The sequence below is a fragment of the Lolium rigidum genome, chromosome 6, assembly GCF_022539505.1.
Source record: "Lolium rigidum isolate FL_2022 chromosome 6, APGP_CSIRO_Lrig_0.1, whole genome shotgun sequence".
NCBI classification, from domain to species: Eukaryota; Viridiplantae; Streptophyta; class Magnoliopsida; order Poales; family Poaceae; genus Lolium; species Lolium rigidum.
In genome coordinates, this window is record NC_061513.1 from 99617563 (window position 1) to 99636874 (window position 19312).

The 19312-nt window shown below is 45.8% G+C and overlaps 1 protein-coding gene and 1 pseudogene across 1 annotated transcript; both read right to left on the reverse strand.

The window, feature by feature from the left end:
* Nucleotides 1-347: 347 nt before the first annotated feature.
* LOC124664680 lies at nt 348-6519 on the reverse strand (annotated as a pseudogene).
* A 1164-nt stretch (nt 6520-7683) lies between these two features.
* On the reverse strand, nt 7684-11524 carry LOC124664681 (sorting nexin 2B-like). The gene is made up of 5 exons (XM_047202143.1): nt 10570-11524; nt 10116-10325; nt 9757-10017; nt 8797-8883; nt 7684-7893 (listed from the first exon to the last, which is right to left on the reverse strand). The coding sequence occupies exons 1-5, from the start codon at nt 11467-11469 to the stop codon at nt 7813-7815; spliced, it is 1539 nt and encodes a 512-aa protein (XP_047058099.1). The 5' UTR covers nt 11470-11524; the 3' UTR covers nt 7684-7812.
* Between the last annotated feature and the right edge of the window lie 7788 nt (nt 11525-19312).

Here is a 19312-nt window from a genome sequence, read left to right on the forward strand (position 1 = left end):
TGTACGATTATAACACACTGAAAGGACAAAAGCCTGTTGGATACCTGCCCTGCATTTGGGTGAACGTGCATGACCTGTGCACAGGGGCATCCGTCTCTCAGTAGTCGTATAAGCAAGTATCGAATTTCAATTTCATTTTTTAAATTCCAGATTGCAGCAAAGGTAAAAGTTGGAGATATAATCCAATCTCTACCAATACCAATCCTAGTACAAATGGTACTTGGATCCGAATGAATTCAGCAAATACAATTCATGGCTGCCAAGCAAGGTGCACACAATTTCATATGAAATCTGAACCCGTAGACTTCTTTGTCTCAAGCAACATCACTTGCATTACCCATCCAAGATGAACTCAACAGTATAAATATACGTGTTCCAAAATTTGGCTCTTTTCTCCGTTGATGTACATGTAGTATATTTACTCGAGTGTGTAACAGCAGATCCTTTTAGCCATGAGAAAGGAATGCTGGAATAAAATACTCAGCTCTTCAAAATTTCATGTTTTCCTCCCGAAAGACAAATGCTATATTGCTATATGGTTGTACGAAGACCCTATGTCTATATGCCTGTACTGTGTGTGGTGTATCATAAAACGAAACCGTTCCTTGAGTTGCATGCCTACAACCAAATAAGCTCGTGACTATGTCTCGTCGCCTGATTTGTTCGTAACATTGTCTGTATTCTGTAGTTCTGTTGTACCACATTCTAGTAGCGGTATTTCTGGTGAGCTGGGAATTTCAGGAGGAGGTAGATCTTCCTCACTTGTTTGGATGCCTGTAGAACGTGCAAGATCGATCCATTGCTGCATCAAACATAGCTGTCAGTAAAGACTAGAGAATCGTAGAATGCAGGCATTATCAACAGAATGTTCTTCATGTATGGAGCTGACTAGTAGACTGCAAAAAATGAATGCTTTCACTAAGATTTTCATTTCTACCCTGGAGATATTCAACAAAGTTTCTACTGAAGAGACAAGCAGAGGGATTGGGGTGGGTCGGTTTGATCCATAATGACAGAATGGGCATGTGGTTTAGGGACAAATGGTTCTGAACCTTTTAATTCATAGGATGAAGCGGACCGCTCCTATTGGACGCAATTATCTACATTACGTTCTTCATGTATCTATATATATTTACACAATTTTCAATGCAACAACTTACATGCTGACGGATGAGCCTTTGGTCCAGGAATCAGATATTGATTGTTTAGGTATAATTACTAAGATTGACGCAGCATGCCGTTTTAAATCATAGTACAAACACTGTGCATGATAAGTGTGACTCTACGTGATAATGTTAAAGTGTGATCAATGTAGCGTCCAATATTTTCTTAGTGCTTGTAGAGAAATAGGAGAAGGGCAGGTCTGGCACAGTTGTAGAGTATCTCCACTTGTGTCTTTGCATAAAAGCAAGGGAAAGACTGCCTAAAAATTCCTTTCCCCAGAACCCACAGTGTGTGGGAGCTTTCAACAATGGATACGCCCTGTAGAGAAATGGGACACTTGCATTTATATGCGCTAGATGATTTATGGATCCTGCAGTAATCGAACTACAAGGTGTGTGGTTATGGATGGTTAGTGTTGGAGCCATAAACTTGTTTCCCAGGCCCCTCCTTTAAGTGGAGGACATCACATGTCGTAACCATAGCCTATAAGGGGGGCGCCAAAATCAAGTTAATTGGCATTAATTAAATTATGCCCTACTCATTAATAGCTATTCCTACTCTATGGATCACGCCTTTTTTTTCTGGAAGCAAACCCAATAATTGTCTGTGTGGTTCAACCAGCTTGAGGGCGCACCATAAAACCAGAAAAAAATACCTATAATGGAAGTACAGAGTGCAGAGGCGGCATACCTGTGTTCCAAAGTATGAATTGATTATCCGTGCAACAAAAGATAACACATTAGCAAGAAGTGGCAGATTATAGTACGACACCAGATATTCTCCAAGCCGATGCTCCACCAGACCAGCAATGACCTTAACAATTTGTTGGGAAAGAGTTAAATATTACTCAATAAGACAGATCATTTTAACTATTTGCGAATTTCATATCATGTGTCCTTATATTACAGATCATTTCCATTTCGAAAAACAATACAGATCATTATACCATTGCTAATTTCCTCTCATGTGCCCTCAAATTACAGATCATTTTAACTATTGCTAATTGTCATGTGCCCATATATATATGCAACTCTGGCAGACAAAACTGATTGTCATGATTAACGACAACCACTTCTGAACAACTTTTGGAAATGAGAAGTTGACAACTTCATTGCATATCTAATTCTCGACCCTTCGTTTGAAACTAGACAGATGTCATGAGGAAGTACCTGATATCGCAGATTTGCAGATGTTCCAAGGAAGCCACTATAAACAGCTGCTGATTTCCAGATGGGAGCTCTTGCACGTTCTGCCTCCATAGTTGCAGAAGGTCTCAAAACCTCGACGAGCAGCATACAAGACCTCTGAAGCAACTTCAGCTCCAATACTAGAAACGTATCCAACACCAGCAAGTTTAAGGCCACCCATTAGTACGGATGCAACTCTCTGGTTAATGTCCCAATTCTGGCCCACGATCCCCTTTTGAAATGCATTATCTGGTAGTGATCCTAACAGTCCTCTAACAAGCTCCAAGCTCTCACCAGAACCATTGTCAGCAATAGATAAGAGCGAAATAGTTGGAGCAGGAAGCCACACTGTAAAAAAATCAACAACAGAACCTCTAATTGTATCAGTAAGGACATAGTCGATCTCTTCAAAAAACCGCCCTTTCCGTTTTTCATATTGTGCTAAGACAGCTGTAGTTATTGATATGCCCTCTTCGATCGCTAATCTGTTCAAGAATTTGGGATCTGCCAGTAACCTTTCACGGAAACCCTGCACACGGTGATAATTTTCAACATCAATAATAGTCAGTAAGTTTTCCTAGATATAGAAGAAGATGGATTTAGATCAGCTCAATGGCCCAGCCCTGGAAAACCTAGGAAAACAAGAACTTCCAGTTTCCCCAAATAATTCTCACACCGTGACCCCATTCAGATAAAATACCAAATATTTATTACTTCTTCCAGTTTTTCTTCTTTCTGGGACGCCAGGCAGGGCTGACCCCGAATAAAATCTGGGCCGGGCCGTCCATAAAGAGTTATATTGTTGATAGATTTGTTTTCTAAATATAATCAAGAAAAGCATATATACATCAAAGCAGTAATATAATTTTATACAGTCAAGCATAGCACCAAACCATAATTATAAGGGGAAGTTGCGAAACATTAAGTCAGGTGCTTACTTGGAATCGGTGAATCAATTCATCCACAACAGGATATTTCTCAAGGTCAAAAAAGTTCTGCAGTATCTCAGGAGAAACTACACCAAGATCTATTCCTTTCTGAATATCCTGTCATGATTTAAGTGCAAAATATTACATTAGCTGAAACATAAGAAATATGATGGTACTAGAAATAAATAAACTGCCTGATATAGCAAGAATTTTTAAGCACGCTCATTACTGGGTTTTTTTTACTAACACCTTCTTTCACAGGATGTTACCATTAGTAAGAGATACATAGTGTGAAGGAGCAACAAACATATGCTGAGAAAGCAAGTGATAACCTGAGGTAAAGCTTCACGCCTCCTACCAGCTGCATTCATAACTCTAGCGATTTCAGCACGGTCGAAGCAATTTCTACTGCATGGCTTGGCAGCAGAATACCACAATAAATCGGCTACGGGGATTTCACCTTCTCTCCTTATACCTTGCCTCTCAGGATCAAGAAGAATCACAACTTGCTTTTTCTTTTGCATCTTTTTAGATATTCTGGCAGGAACACCAATTCCTCGAGACCCATACATAACATGGCTCGCACCAGTGACAACAACAAGCATCCCTGAAGGATCTCCAGTAGTAATTTCCTTCATTATTATTTTGGACATGGTATAATCATCAACTACTCTTGCCTGTGCAGATAGATATGAGCTAGGGCCAAAAGGAGAGACATTGGAGGATGAAGTTTTGTCTATCAATGATCGGCCCGAGATGGATGTAAAGCCAGAAATGAAGCCAGAGCCAGCTGGAGGAGCATACGACTTCCTATTTGCTTTTGAAAGACCGTTGATTCCTTCAGCTTGGACAGTTCTTACTACCTAGTCAAGAAATGTATTAGATACTCACCAATAATGCAGAGAAAACTAAGATATTATTCAGTATCAGAACATTTCCTATACATGGGCCAGTAAATTGTGCAGAATAGGTCGTTACTCATCAAGTAAAAGCACTATATCGCACAAGACAAGATAATGCTTGCCAAGTTGCCAGCTGAAACAATGTAAAATCGAAAATCAATACTGAATGACTACAGTGTCTTAAGTCTACAGCCTCGGCAGTAACACCCTAAATTGAGCAAGATTTATGATGATGAAAGTATGCCTAAATTGAGTGCATGCAGATTTGCTTGACAATGTGACTGGCAGTGATTAATTACCTCAAGTGGAGTTCCACATGCAATAAGCTTGATTCCATTATCACGGCAGTAGTTTAAAAGAGGTTCATACTCCTGCCAGCGCTCTGGCGCCCAGTGAGATGTGTACAACTTTAAGCTGTTGCCATCAATGCTGAATTAAGATAGGTCTGTTAGAAGTTCATCAAGGAAGTATTGCAAGGATGATAAATCGCAATCACGCTTATAAAAAATACACTGTTCCCCAGAAAGGTGAAGGAGAAAGCAAAACTAGGGCTGCAGTTCGACCTTTGCACGGAAACCTACATGGTCATGATAGTAGTAGTCTACGAGAAACGGGTAGAAGTTCTAGCACATCTCAACGGATCGAACGTGCAGAGTAAGCCATGCCTTTGCTGTGCCTTTTACAAGAAATTGTTAACTACTTAGTAGGGCCTCCGTAAAACTTTTTTTTTCAAACCATGCAGCAGAGCTGCATGCATCTATTAAGAGAAGAAAGCCAACAGATGGCAAGGTTTTTAGAGATACACATACAGGTTCAGAAACGACCCGATCAGGACAGAGAAGGAAAAAACATATCACAGTCCTAGCCTGCTAAGCTACTAGAAACAGAGATGCATTATTGAGTAGGCAACATAAATCGACCTCGACTAGCAACAGCCCAAAACTTGGCATCAGCCTTGATTTGATTGACAACCACCAGGATAGGTTTGCAGACATTATCGAAGACTCTTTTGTTCCTTTCATGCCAAATACTCCAAGCTGTTAGCAACTTAGCATAGCAATTTCACTTCTGTACAGTAGGAAAAGTGGAGGAGAAACGTAGGAGTAGGATATTTTCTTTTGGTGGCCCTATTCTTCCATTTGGTTCAAATGAATGAAATGGCGGAAATTTTTCATTCGTCACAGTTTGAAGAAAAAAAAAGGCATGGAATTTGCAATTTATGAGTTGGTTACGAGATCTTATGGGTTTCACCTCTAGCCTACCCCAACTTGTTTGGGAATAAAGGCTTTGTTGTTGTTGTTGTTTGGAATTCCTACACACGAAGTACAAGACCAAGGTCTTTAGCGGTATAATAACATCCTAATTATTTATTTTTTATTACATGTGGTTTGTCTCCGATTTGACTTTGTTTATTCCAGTGCTTTCCTATCATCTGCTTTGCACATGCATTCCTATCATATTCCAGTGTTTTTCACTACATTCTCACTATCCCACAAACCGAAGAGGCCTTTATCTCTTCTCATACTTTATATACATCTATACATCCAGATTTGGACAGACATAAGACATCTATTTATTGACGGAGGGAGTATAACAAGTACTAACTGAGTAACTGTGTTTGAATTTGACATTGATAAGGTGAAAAATATCTATTTCAAACACAAAGCTTCGGGCACATAAAAATAATCCACTGCTCGGTTAGAGTTATCGCAAGTATAAACAGGTAAACAAAGAGGGCAGTATCAACCTCCCATCCATGAACTGGCCGAGCTGCTCCTGGAGGTCGCAGGGGAACGCCTCGAGCGAGAGCGAGAGGTTCCTCCCGGCGTCCGCGCACCGAGCGGCCAGCTTCCTCACGATCTCGAGCTCGAGCACCCGGTCGTCGCGGTCGGGCACGAGCTCGGCCTCGCCGAGGTACACGACCCGCGCGGCCATCAGCTTCTCCCACACCCTCGGCCGCGCGTCCTTCCCGACAGCCTGCGGCTCCCCGATGACCGTGGCGTCGTACATCCTGGATAGCGCCTCCCCTTCGGGCTCCGCAGCAGGGGGCGGAGCCGGCGGTGCTGGAGCCGGAGCGGGTGGCGGCGGTGGGGCCGGGTTCTCATCGTCCGCGGCGGAGGCCGCGAGGGGGAGGTACTGGATGGCTGTAGACGCTGCCGCTAGGGACGGGACGAGGAGGAGGAAGTCGCGGCGGGAGGCGGCGGCGGTGCAGAGGTTTCCTCGGGAGGAGGAGGAGGAGGCGGGAGCGAGAGGCGGTTTGGTGGGGAGGAGGGGTTTGAACTTGGCGGTGCCCGGGTACCGGGACGGTGCGTGGGGCAGCATTCTCCCCGGCGGAGACGACTGACCACGGCGGAGGCGCGCCGGCGGCCAGGGGGAATGGAGGGAGGCCAAAGATGGAGTAGCCTCGGCTTGTGGCCGCTGGCTACTATCCCTTGTTGTACAGCACAGATAGCAGTACAACTGTACAACTGTTGGTACAAGTACAAGTACACGATTCCTTTCCTCCGTCAAGACATATATCCTGAAACACAATTCTCAAAATGTAACTAAAATTTTCAAAACAATCTTATGTAAGTTTCAATTACTTGAAACACCACACGCAAATCGGAATATCAAACGGATTGTAATTGTTCTGAATACGAATCGTTTGGTGAATCATGATGTGCTGAATTTTTTTTCTATGTTTGTTGTGCGAAAATAACAATAAAGCATAACAAAATTGGTACCCTAAGAAAATTGGCAAAAAAATGACTGTAATTGTGGAGTATCATAATCTGCCCCCAATGCCAAACCAAGAGACAAGGTTGCTGTACAATATTTTCTTGCGGTGGAAATTTTCATGGCAACTCGAGTGGTATCGGTCGCTCTCATTTTTCCCGTTTTTGTGGCGGGAATGTGAAAGCGTACACCTGGCATCTCAGGGAGCTCACAAAGGCGAGAAGAAATCTCACGTCTGGCAGTTCATGCGAAGAATAATCTCACAGATTGATGCCTTGTTCTTATTTTCTTGAGGCGACGATGCTCGACTCTGCATGATAGCGATGGCTTCAGAAGCGCCAGCACTAGCTGCCGACCTTACCACAGGCTCGCGGTTCCGCGGGCATATCCAGTCAGCCGCGTCGCAGATGAGTGGCTCACCTGCCGCACAGACGTGGCTACACTTTCACACAGAGGATGATATGTTGAAATAAAAGAAAGAAAACAAAGGAGTGGATATGAACCACATGACAGAAAACAGGTACGTGCAAGCGTTCAACTCTTCTGAAGTCTGAACGACTAGAAAGAATGCCGTCTATATACTTCTGTCAGGAAGCAAGAGCTAGTACCGTGTAATTGCACAGAAAAAAAAAAACTCCAACATTACAGCTAGACCCAGGGTGGGGAAAAACTGGGGAAAACAGGTGTCGATTTTGTGATCGAGGGTTAGTTTGTTCTTTCCTGAGAAATTTTCAGGCACACAACCGGAGATAGCTATCTCCAAGAAAATCCTTGACCATCTCGGGGAGTGGAAACTGTTTCTGCACATATACCCTAAACCGCCGAGGGATAGCATGAATCTCAATAATGTTGTAACCGATGTTGATGCTGCAGATACGAGGCTCAAAATTCACGTGTTATTTACATCCTACTTCAGCTTCTCCTATCTGCATATACTTTTGTTTCTTCTGCTAACTTTGCCCATATACTAGCAATCTGATCTGAGTATTCAACCTGCATATTGAGAAAAGACAAGTATGTCGATTTAATGAAACTTTTCCAGTGATTAAATTTGTTGGTGCTGTTAAATGCATTGTTCACTTCAAAGAGTATAGCAGGGATGCTGCATGTATAAAGATCTCCAAACTGCTGAAATAAGACAGTGTCCCACAGATAAAATATACTGTATAACCTACTGCTACTATAAAATTTTCAAAAAAATACAACGCCATCTAGGTTGCCTAATGTGAATTTTAGAAGAGTATTTACTGATAGTTAGCGTTGCAAAGCTAAAACAGTTCCAGGCGCAATGTACTTCTCATTGGCCAACAAGGCAACCTATAGTACTGGCAATGCACTACGGTGGACCAAAGTATCGTTCACATATTATCTATGGTACCCATTACCCAAGCTAACATTACGTTTAGCTGTACTGATATATTCCTATAACTCAATACAGCTTATCCACTTTCCAACATATCTTCCTGTAGTGAAACCATACAAGTGTTTCCTGTGAAGTAGTTTAGCCCATTTCCCTTTCAGTATATACAGAACAAATTATGTCTTACAAAGTGTCATTGGCAGTTTAGCCCATTGCATCATTACTAAATTGAGGTTTCAAACTGGAAAATTTATGTAATGTTATTGAGGAATAAATCGACAGTGACGGAAACACCCAGACCCATGTGTGTGTGCAAAATCCATTCTCGAACATTTTGGGTTAAATATCAGGTACTGATTTTAGAAAAGAAATGGAGCTATGAAGATAAACCTACTGCAAATAGCAAGAGTAAGTAATAAGTACACACCTACTCTTAACTGATGTAATTTTTTTTTAATTTTCATTAAAAAGAATTCAGAGGATCGTGCAACCAGCAACAAAGAAAATAATTCAGATTTGAAGTTAGAAATTTAAACCTGATTTGTTACAAAGCCTTTCATCATCTCCACCAAATCCTGGCGTATCTCTTTATTAAATCTTTTAATTTCATTCATGTTGTTTTCCTGCAATAGAGAAGCTTATTTTAGAGAAGTCCCAAATAGTTCATATCAAGCAACAAAATGGGAACTTATTGTATTCAACAGCATAGCCATGTCCAGTCCAAAAATCTAACATGTGGTTTCATAATCGACAGAGGGATGCAACACTTTACTTGACTAGAAAGAAAGTACTCTATGTGATTACATAAACATGTCTCAAAATATTTTTCAGTCATCTCAAATAGATGTTACCAGGTTGAACGACACCAATATTGTCAACACAACACAAATCTCACAGAACAACTGGACAAGTACAGCCTATATATTCTTGAACAAACCTGTCCCACTAGGTCAATACATAACCTAGTATATATAAGTCGTACCTGGTAGTAGCATCATTTAAATTGTAGAAATCTGTTGAAAACTAGTGGTCAATCTGTACATAATAACTTCAGTTATTTCACTGTCAATTAATGTACTCGGAATACTTCCCACAACTTGAGAGCTTGACTAGTACTCCATAGTACACACCAGATGTCATATCACTACGGCGAATTACTAGCATCATTTCAGCCTGACTAACAAAGTGAACAAACAACAGATATATACAGTATTAACTATATATTGATGTCCATGCCATTTAACTAGTGCCAGGTAAGTCTTAAATATAAATTGAACTGCAGTATGAAGCCATTGCTCCTCCCAAAATACAGGATTGTGCTTGTGTATCCAGGTGCAAGAATATTAACCATAAATTAGGAAATGTTGTCACCTGAACTTATGGCATAACAACCTTAAATTGTGCAATTTAAAATTAAATAGAAACTCATATTTCAGAAGACCACTATCAAGTACAAACACACATGGTACTCTAATTCACAGGTTTAGGTGATTTACCTTGATAAGCTCATACTCTTTACGTGCATGACTTTTTGCATCTTCGGCTGTTCTTATTGTTTCTTTCAGTTCTGCAACCTTCAGATACCTTGACCTTTCCTGATCAATTCCTCTTGATGACACGGATTCAAGTTTTGCCACCCGGCTGTGCAAGGTAAATAAATCTGATGATAGATTTTGGATATTAAGCAAAGCATTGGAGCGATCAGTAAATGCATTGTGAACAGAAGTCATCGTGTCCAAGTATTTACGGATAGTGTCCTGCAAAAGCATGAACAGTGGTTACAGATCAAGAAACAAAATAATCAAGAAGACCTATATCCAAGCAGATGTCTCTCTCATTCCAGATCCCCACTTACCAGATGTTTCACAATTTCAGCATCCAGTCTTCCCTGACACCTGCTGACTTTGACAGCAGCACTTGCAAAATGGCTAATATCAGCAGCTCGACTTCTCTGCGAAGTGCATGTAGATTGGTCTTTTTCAAATTTCGCCAGCTTGAGGAATGTCATTCCCAAATGAGCTGTACATGTTTTAAGATCTTCACGAGCTTTAACAAGGGAGTCTGCCTACAAATTATGTAGAAGACTTGCATTAGCATTATTACGCATAGTTATGCTGGATAGAACTGGAAACTTGATGTGTGATATCAATTACTTCATCAAGTTGCAAAATGAAATACTAGTAGTGCATGTAACTTCTTCTTAACATAATTACGCATAATTTAATCCCTTCATTCATCATGTGCCTCTGTCACAGCTACATTAATTACGCATAAGAGTAACTAAACCAGCCAAAAACGTGCGCAGTTACCTGCAGAGATGTCGCTGTGAGCTGCTGCTGCAATTCCTCGAGCTTGGCCTTGTGGGCGAGGAACTTTGCGTCAGTCTCCTCCTCCACCGGAGGCGGCCTCACCGCCATCAACCCATTCGTCACCGTCTGCTTCAGGTCCTTAAACATGCCAAAAAAGTCTCTCCCGCCCCCCTTTGCCGGTGTCGTTGGTGTGGTAACAGCCGTGGGCATGGCAGCAGCAGTCGCAGGGTTGTACCTCGGTGACTCGCCCTCGGAGGTGGGGATACCGCTAGGCTCAGTGAGGAAGGTATGGAAGTCAGCGCTCCGGCCGACCGTGGGGTGCGCGGCGACGCGGCAGAGGTAGCGCTGGAGCAGGACGCAGCGCTGGTTGACGAAGTCGTGGCGCTGCATGACGTGGCCCTCGACGATGCTCTTCTCGGGCCGCGCCGGGACGAAGAGGCCGCGGTGGGTGGCTCGGAGGCGGTCGGCGAGGGCCACCACGTCGCGGAAGCGCCGCCGCACGCAGAACCTGCCGCCGTCGGCGATCCGGGTGGTGACGAGGTAGGAGAAGTAGGTGCCGGAGCCGGGGATGACGCCCGCCGCGCCGGTGGCGGCCTCCTCGTGCTTCCGCGGATCGGAGACGGTGATCTGGTAGAACTCCGGCGAGGGCTCGCGGGGAATGGCCGGGGCGTCGGGGGTGGGGAGGACGGGGACGAAGTCGGCCTCGCCGTCCTCGTGGACGAACGCGTCGTGGCTCGCGGCTGCGGAGGAGGTGGACGAAGGCGTAGGCGAGGGAGGAGGGTGGAGCAGGGGGTCTGTAGAAGCGGCGGCCGGGGCGGGGGATGAGGAATCGAAGGCGAGGGTCTCGAGGTGCTCGTCGGCGGGGTGGTTGTCCGTCGCCGACGACTCGGCGGCCATCATGGCGGCCGCCGGCGGTTAGGGATGGTTGGGGAATTAAGCGAGATCTGGCGGGGAAAGCCGGTGAGGAGTCAAGTCGGGTGAGGGAGAAAGGTGAGCGCCGTGATACGTGTAAGGCAAGGCTACCATTCTTCGTACTCTACACTCAATGCCATGTGGGCCCCATCTGCATTTCTAATCCTTCAACGCAGCCTAGGCACTGTAGTGTCAATTGTGCAGGCAGCTGGAGGCGAGGGCATCTTCAACGGGGCACAAATTTGCGTCCGCGTCCGCCCTGATCGAAAATGCGTCTGGTCCTGCTCCAGCGGGGCACGCAAAGTGATCGGGTCGACCGCGGAGACTATACTTGGGCATGTGTCGGGCCGGGCCGGGCCTCGGACCGGCCCGAGGTAGGCCCGATGCAAAAAAAATCCGGCCCAAGCCCGGCCCGACCAAAATTCCACCAAGCCCGTCGGGCCACGGGCCGGGCCGCAGTGTTAAAGTGCATTTTCGGGCTACCCAGGCCCGGCCCGGCCCGGCAGTCGGGCCAACATTTCTGGCCCAGGCCCGAGTTTTTCGGGCCGGGCTCGGGCCGGGCTGCCCATGGCCAGATATGGCGGAGACGCGAACCTGGTCCAAATATGCGCCAGGTTTGCGTCTCCGCGGACGCTCTGCGGTCGCGCCGAGTGTCCGCCGAAAATGACGTAGGACCCGCGTGTCAGTGGCAGGGAGGCCGATATTATTCCCGCCAGTGGCCATTCCCCGCGCGAAAAATCAAATTAGACTGGTGCGAGCAGTCCAGAAGCGATGGACGTCCTCGCCACCGCAGCCACCACCATGGATGCCGAGGAAACCCTCGCACCCGCCGCCGCCTCACACTCCCCCGTAGCCACGACCATAGCCAGAATGGAGGTTGCAGTTCCGGCGGAAGCAAAGCGGACCGCCACCGGCAGCCGGGAGGCAAAACCGAAAGCGGCAAAGAAGGTGTTGTCCAAGGAGGAGAAAAGCGTCGAGGCCGCGAAGCGTCGTGGCCGGCGCAGGAACCTGAAGGAGAAGACTGCTACGGCCGCCAACCAACAGGCGTGGCAGATGCAGATGAAAGTCGGCGTCGCGCAAGTAGCCCTCCATCCGAGCTTAGCGGCGGCCTACATGCTCGTCAAGCGAGAGGAGATCGCCGACGTCGCTCATCCGGCCTCGTCGGTGAGCTCGGTAAGTTCCCAGCTGCGTCCTGGAACTGTCGCTCCCTTGCAGGTCCACCCAGCGTCGCGGTTCGCCTCCGACGTGTCGCCGGTGTAGTTGAACGGGGCGTCGCTGCAGTTCAACGGGGCGCTGGTTCCCGACCTCAACCGGACGCCTAGAAGCGGTGACTCGTGCCCGGGCGCGGCACACAAGACGCGCCAGTTGCCGCAGGAGAGCATGCCGGTGCCCCGCATCTTGTATTCATGTTCGACGAAATGGCACTGCCTGCCCCGATGATGGACGACCCGGTACGTGAGCTCTCTCAATGTGTGCGACTACCGTGTATCATGCGTCTGACGTCCGGTCATTCGTAGGCCTATTGGAAGGACCGGAATGAGGCAGACATCGAGGCCATGATCTTCGGCGGCGGCTTCGTTGGCGACGACTGGACAGGGAAAGGGACGCATGATGAGTGGGCACTGACGCAAGATGCAGAGGACATCGATGGCGCACGGCTGTTCTCCACCCAGCCCACGCAGCCAACACCCGTGTGCGTCGACGACTTTGACGACGCGCCAACACAGCCTGTCCTCACCACGGACAATGCTACCAAGAAGAAGGGGAGAGCCACATGACACAAGGATTCATCGACGACGAGGACAAGTGTTTGTGCGACGCGTGGCTGGCAACAAGCCATGACTGTATTAATGGCGCCCAACAAAAGGGCAAGGTGTATTAGGCCAAGGGTCATGCAGAAGTACAACGAGACCAAGATGCACCCGCCCTACCACATCCCAAGCCCTCGCACGGAAGAGTCCCTCAGAAAAAGATGGAATTACATCAAACAAGAGACAAGCAAGTCCTGCTCGGCCGTCGAACATACTATTAACCACCCCGTTAGTGGCGCTAGCGTGATTTCAGTGGTAAACAAGAGACAGCCATCATCATTATAATCTATTTACATCATTATATGTACATCATTAGCGGCGTTGGCGTGATTGCAGATATCCCGGGCCTTGGAGAGATTCAAGGCAGTGCATAAGAAGGGCATATGGTCCATTGCTGGAACAAGCTCAAGGACGCGCAAAAGTGGAAGACAAGCTTTGTGGCCTAAGATGAAGCTGTGAAGAATGAGACAGCGGTCAACCTCGACAGCGAAGACGACGATCATGGCCGTCAAGCCCTTCAATCGCGTCCCCGAGGCCATAAGGCTACCAAGGCAGATCTAGCCCGGGAGGCACAGGCCATTGCGTTCACCCAAAGCCTGGAGAAGATGATGGCCGAGAATCATGCCGCCTTGGCCGCTAGGGACGAGAAGAGGCGTCTGGAAAAAGAGGCTGCAGCTGCCATCTACCTCAACCTCACGAAAGAGGTCATTGAGGTCCAAATGATGGACGTCGAGGCCAAAAAGGCAGACGCCGAGGCCAAATTGCGTTGCGCCGAGGCGAGGAGGATGGACGCCGAGGCCAAGACCCGTGCAGACGACTCAAGGATGATGCTAGCCGACTTGAGTAGCGTCGACGACGATACCAGGGCCTGGTTCATGAAGAGGCGCGCCGAAATCCGCGCGCAAGACGCTTGATCGCCGGCTGCCATGCGCCCAGCACCTTGGCCTCCTTTTGGACCTTTTTATTGCTGTTCAGACCTTGTTGTGCCCCTTTTAGACTCCACTTTGCGTCGTACCATGTGCAAAGTGTGATGAACTTATTTCAGACCTCAATTTGAGACTGTAATTTCGTGCCAATTTGAGGCCACAACCTCTTTTTTTAATTTCCTGAAAATAAGCTGGCCCGCGCCGAAAATGTGTCGCGCCGAAAATGTGTCGGCCCGCTGGAGCCACCCCAGACGAAAACAGACGCACGACCTTTTCCGCGTCCGCCAGGCTACGGAAACGGACGCCCGCAGACAATTTGGGCGTCCAAAATGCGTCGCCCCGTTAGGATGCCCTGAGCGCAGATTTCGTTTTGTATTTTTCGATCTTTTAAATTTTATATCCAAATTACTTTATCTCGGTTTGTCTTTTAGTTTTCACATATATTGCTTTATGTAATTTCATTTTCGATTAATGCAATATGTAGTTGCTCTAAAAAAAGAACAGTATTGCAGGTAATTAACACAAGAAAAAGGACAGGATTTCACGAGTAGAAAAAAAAACATAAATGTATGGCAGAAAGGTATGCAAAACAGAGAATCAGAGAAATAGCATTTTTGTGAACTTGGATGTTTGGTTCACTGGAAATCTCATAAATATTGTTAAATTAAAGCCAACCCATGTTTTAAAGTATAACTAGGATGTTATTAATTATGCGACTAGTGTCGTCCTTCATTTATTAATTATGCGACTAGTGTCGTCCTTCATGCATTGACATTTGAATACAAATGTCCAAATAGATTGTAAGATTCATGTGCTCGTCCTTTTAAAGAGAGATCAACGAAAAATTTATATGTTTTCTTTTTTTTGTTTCGTCGATTTGAAACAAGCCTACCAATTGTCCCGATTCATATAGGCCGAAGCCAACAAACCATCACTCTAGTCTCCAATCTGTCATTAAGAATGGAATCGCACCATTAGAATACCGAGTTACGACATCGTCCTAATCACCGATTCTTAGTCAACTTGTCATTGGATACCCGATCGATCAATCTTAGTAATTCGACACTTCGATCTTATCAATTTGTAGATCAATCAATAAGCCAATGGATCCTTTCTGTTTTGAAATGCCAATGAATCGATCAATTCATTGACATATGATTTAGTCATATTAGTAACATATTTTTTTCGCTATGTAGCCCCAAATTTCTTGAGATGGTCCTTCCAAACAGATCCTACAATTAGTAAAAAGAGAAAATCAAGTTGAAACTCAATCTTCAATGCAGAAAAATAAGATCAACTCATTCCCTAGTACCCACTAGATAGATTATTATAGATTTTGCAACTTGATATACCAAAAGTGCATTTGCTGTTGTGGTTACAAGACAATGAGCACGCCTTATCCAACCTGCACAGTAAAATATGTTTGAGGCTATGATGCCATTTTTCTCCAACCTCCGAAGCTCTTCTGCCAAAAAGAAATCAGGCCTCATGGTGTCGAGTGTTTCAACGCGTGGAAGCCGTTGAGCTCCTTGCCAGGCCTCATGGTGTCGTCCCAACCTCGGCTCATAGTGCATCCTTGCCATGGAAAGAAGCATGTTGACCAGCGTCCGCCGCTTCGACGTTCTTCTACTACGCCTACTTCGGTTGTGCCAGATGTGCAGTCTACCCTGACCGAGCAAGCCTTGTTGCTCCGCTCTGAGCTACATGCTTGTCTCGCAAGGGTCGAGAGTTTCTTGGTGAGAGCAGGGACTTCTCTTGACATGTTGCCAGTTGCGCCTGAAGCCTCTCCTCCGGCTGAGGTCATTGCCGGTTCAGCTGAGGTTGGAGAAGACAACCTCTATGGCAGTTTCTCCCCCCGTGCTAGTCCTTCGCCGTTGCCGCAGCCCCACGTGTTGTTTGCTTGTGAGGGCGAGGACACCATTGGGGTCAAGGCCCCGGTGATGTTGATCATGCCTGAGTTGCAAGAGTTATGTGGGAAGTTGACTCCTCCTCTGTCGGCGATGCATTTTGAGGTGGATTCGCTTGCAGCCTCGACGATGGCTTCTGCAAAGCCATCAGTTGAGCCTAGCCTCGACGATGCCTGTGAGAGCGTGGACACCATTGGGGTCAAGCCCCCGGTGATGTTGTTCATGCCTGAGTTGCAAGAGTTGTGTGGGAAGTCTGCTCCTCCTCTGTCGGTGGTGCATTTGGAGGTGGATTCGCTTGCAGCCTCGACGATGGCTTGTGCAACGCCATCAGTTGAGCCCAGCCAGCTTCTTATGTCTGATGCCCTCTTTGCAAAAGAGATTTTTGACTTGCTTGTCAGTTTGGAGGCGGCTAGCCCTGGCTCCGCCAAAGAGATTGCTTGCCTCCTATCGGAGAAGCCTACGGGAAACAAAGTCAAGAAGGTGATGGAATATCTTAGGAGGAAAAGCAAGAAGAATGGCGCCACAAGGAAGGCATCTGCAGCTGCTTGACGGATGGTTTTCATCTTCTTCATGTGTTTTTGGTGGGGGTTTCTCCGTCATATGGTGGTCGATGTGCGAGTTTGTGGTTGTTGCGGGTTGTCTTTAGTGTGCCTAGGTGGTCGTGGAGTTGCATGTTTTGGGGCAAGTTCGTTTGTGGATTTCTTGTAACGGTTTTCGCCCGGTTTCCCGTTAATTAACTGGGCTTTCTCTTCTTAATTAATAGAATGAGGCAAAGCTTTTGCCTCCCTTTCAAAAAAAAAAGAAATCAGGCACATGCAGTAGGGCCAAAAATAAATTAGACACAATCATCAAGTGGCGCTCTCACAGATGATTGCATGTCCAGCTACTCGTAGGAAATTTTTCTCCAATAGTTCAGAACTTTAGGGGCGGATTGGAGTTGGTATTTTTGCGCAATTTTGTTGTTCCCACCTGCCATTCCTAACTCGCCAGATAGATAGATACTCTGATACTACTTTGTAGAGTGGTCGTGGAAGTCATTGGAAGCGGCCAGGTCGCCGAACCTACCTCATGGCCGGTCCACGACGACAGAAGGCAAGGCCTATGTAAAGTTGGAACCTGGAGCTTTTCTAGTGTCATTGTTCAGAGCTTAGTATTCATGTCAATTGCTGAATTAGGTGTTTCCTGGAAGAATTCAACAGAACTCCGTTTTTTTTTCTGTATACGTAAATGAATACCTAATTTGAAAGGAAATGTTGGATGTAGAGAAGTTGAGAACACATTTTACGGCAGCTGAGGTGTTGTACTCGTACAGTCTTAGCTTCCAAGTTGACTCGTTCGTTTTGCAAAAGCAAGAGATGGAACGTGGCGTGTAGAACCGGACTGAGCAATCACATACGATGCCATTGCCGATTCGGAAGATTTGTTGGAACAAATGTTGACATCTGCAATGTAATGTTGGTTACCAAATCCACCTCTTTTTTAGTACTAAAGTCGGTACAAAATGACTCAACCCCGAGCAACCTGACGAAGTTCAGTCTATTATCTTTATGGTGGCCATCCGGCCAACCATTCATAGGACAGAAATGAATAGTACAGTAGAAAATGTCACGGTTGACTCCTAATCATTGGATTTCAACACCAAGTTGCTTTGCCCACAAGTTTCAGCAAAGTATGGTATGAAATGTAGCTCCTGCATCGTTTGAAAAAAAAAATGTAGCTCCTGTATTCTGCCTTGCTATAGCTTCTGACAGCGGCAGATTAACTGATCAGGAAGAAGATGGTGAACAGACTCTGCTGACCTCTGTACGTCTGAAACTAGAGATGCCTGCATGAGGGTGACCATTATCCTTCAAAAATGATTTGCTGGAATTCACTTATCTTTGTTATGACAAGATGTGTGGACCTATCAATTTCGTTGATTATGTAGGTTTAGCGTGTGTTAGAGGAGAATTCAGATCTCAAAAAAGAGAAATAATCTTTGAAATGACAACATGATGAAATATGAAAATGGAAGTGACTGATTTTGACAGACCGGATAGATTTTTGTTGCACCATTTGATTGAGACATCACAGCCAGGATCGCAACCTCAAGAAATTGCGACTCGGGTGGCTTGGTCGCCGGGATTGCCGCTTCCTCATAAACCCCGCCGACCGCCACTCGTTACCACACATGTGCCTCACCTATGCAAGCTTCGGCTAGACCCTCGGCTCCTGTTCGGGGCTGACAAATAGAAAGAGGAATATTTTTGTAATAAAAGCTACTGCCTAATTAAGATAGGAGGATGAATATTTTTAAAAAAATTAACTAATTGAACAATAGTTGTTGTTGTCCCATCATAAATGCAACAATATACTCCCGCCATTCCAATGAATAAGGTGTATCTATTTGAAAAGTCAAGCTAAGTAAACTTTGATCAAAAGTTTAAAAAACATTAATAAGAATAATATTATATACATATATATATATATATGAAAATACAATTCATGATGTAACCATCAATACTTATTGTGTATTATGCATATTAATAATTTATTCTAAAAGCTTTATCAAAGTATACATAGTTTGACTTCTAAAAAAATGACTTATTCATTGGAATAGAGCCCGCATGTATAACAAAGTAGAATCCTATTTGATTTAGCGGATCAAAAGACTCCGGTAGTGGAGAGGCAACGCGTTTAGTTCCTCCTTAGAAATCTGGATGTACTCCTTCCTCACAAAGGTTGATTAAGATTTATCAGGATTTTGATGTAGGAAAATGATTCCTTACCCCCGGGGGATAAGACGCTGCGCAACCTACTGGTCCGCCTCCGTTGGATGCAAAGCATCGTGCGGACGCACGTGCGTGGGCCCCATAGAATTTTTTCCCCTTCCTATGTCTTCTTCAACCTTATCCTCCTGAGCCTCCCGAGCTCCACTTCTCTACAGACCCCGTCGCCGGTCGCCTCCCTACGGCTGAATGCCCTCGATCTCGTCGGCCGCCGGCGCTGCCACGACCCTGCCGCCGAATCCATGGCTCGTAGGCCTCCGCCGCGCCTCAACGTCGCCGTCCTCCGCCGAGCCCCCACGGGAACCTCGCCTCTTCGCCCCAGCCTCCGCGAGCTTGCTCGGCAGGGAGGCTGCAAAAGGCTGAAAGGATCGTATGCCGCACCTAGAGGGGGGGTGAATAGGTGCTAACCAATTTTTAGT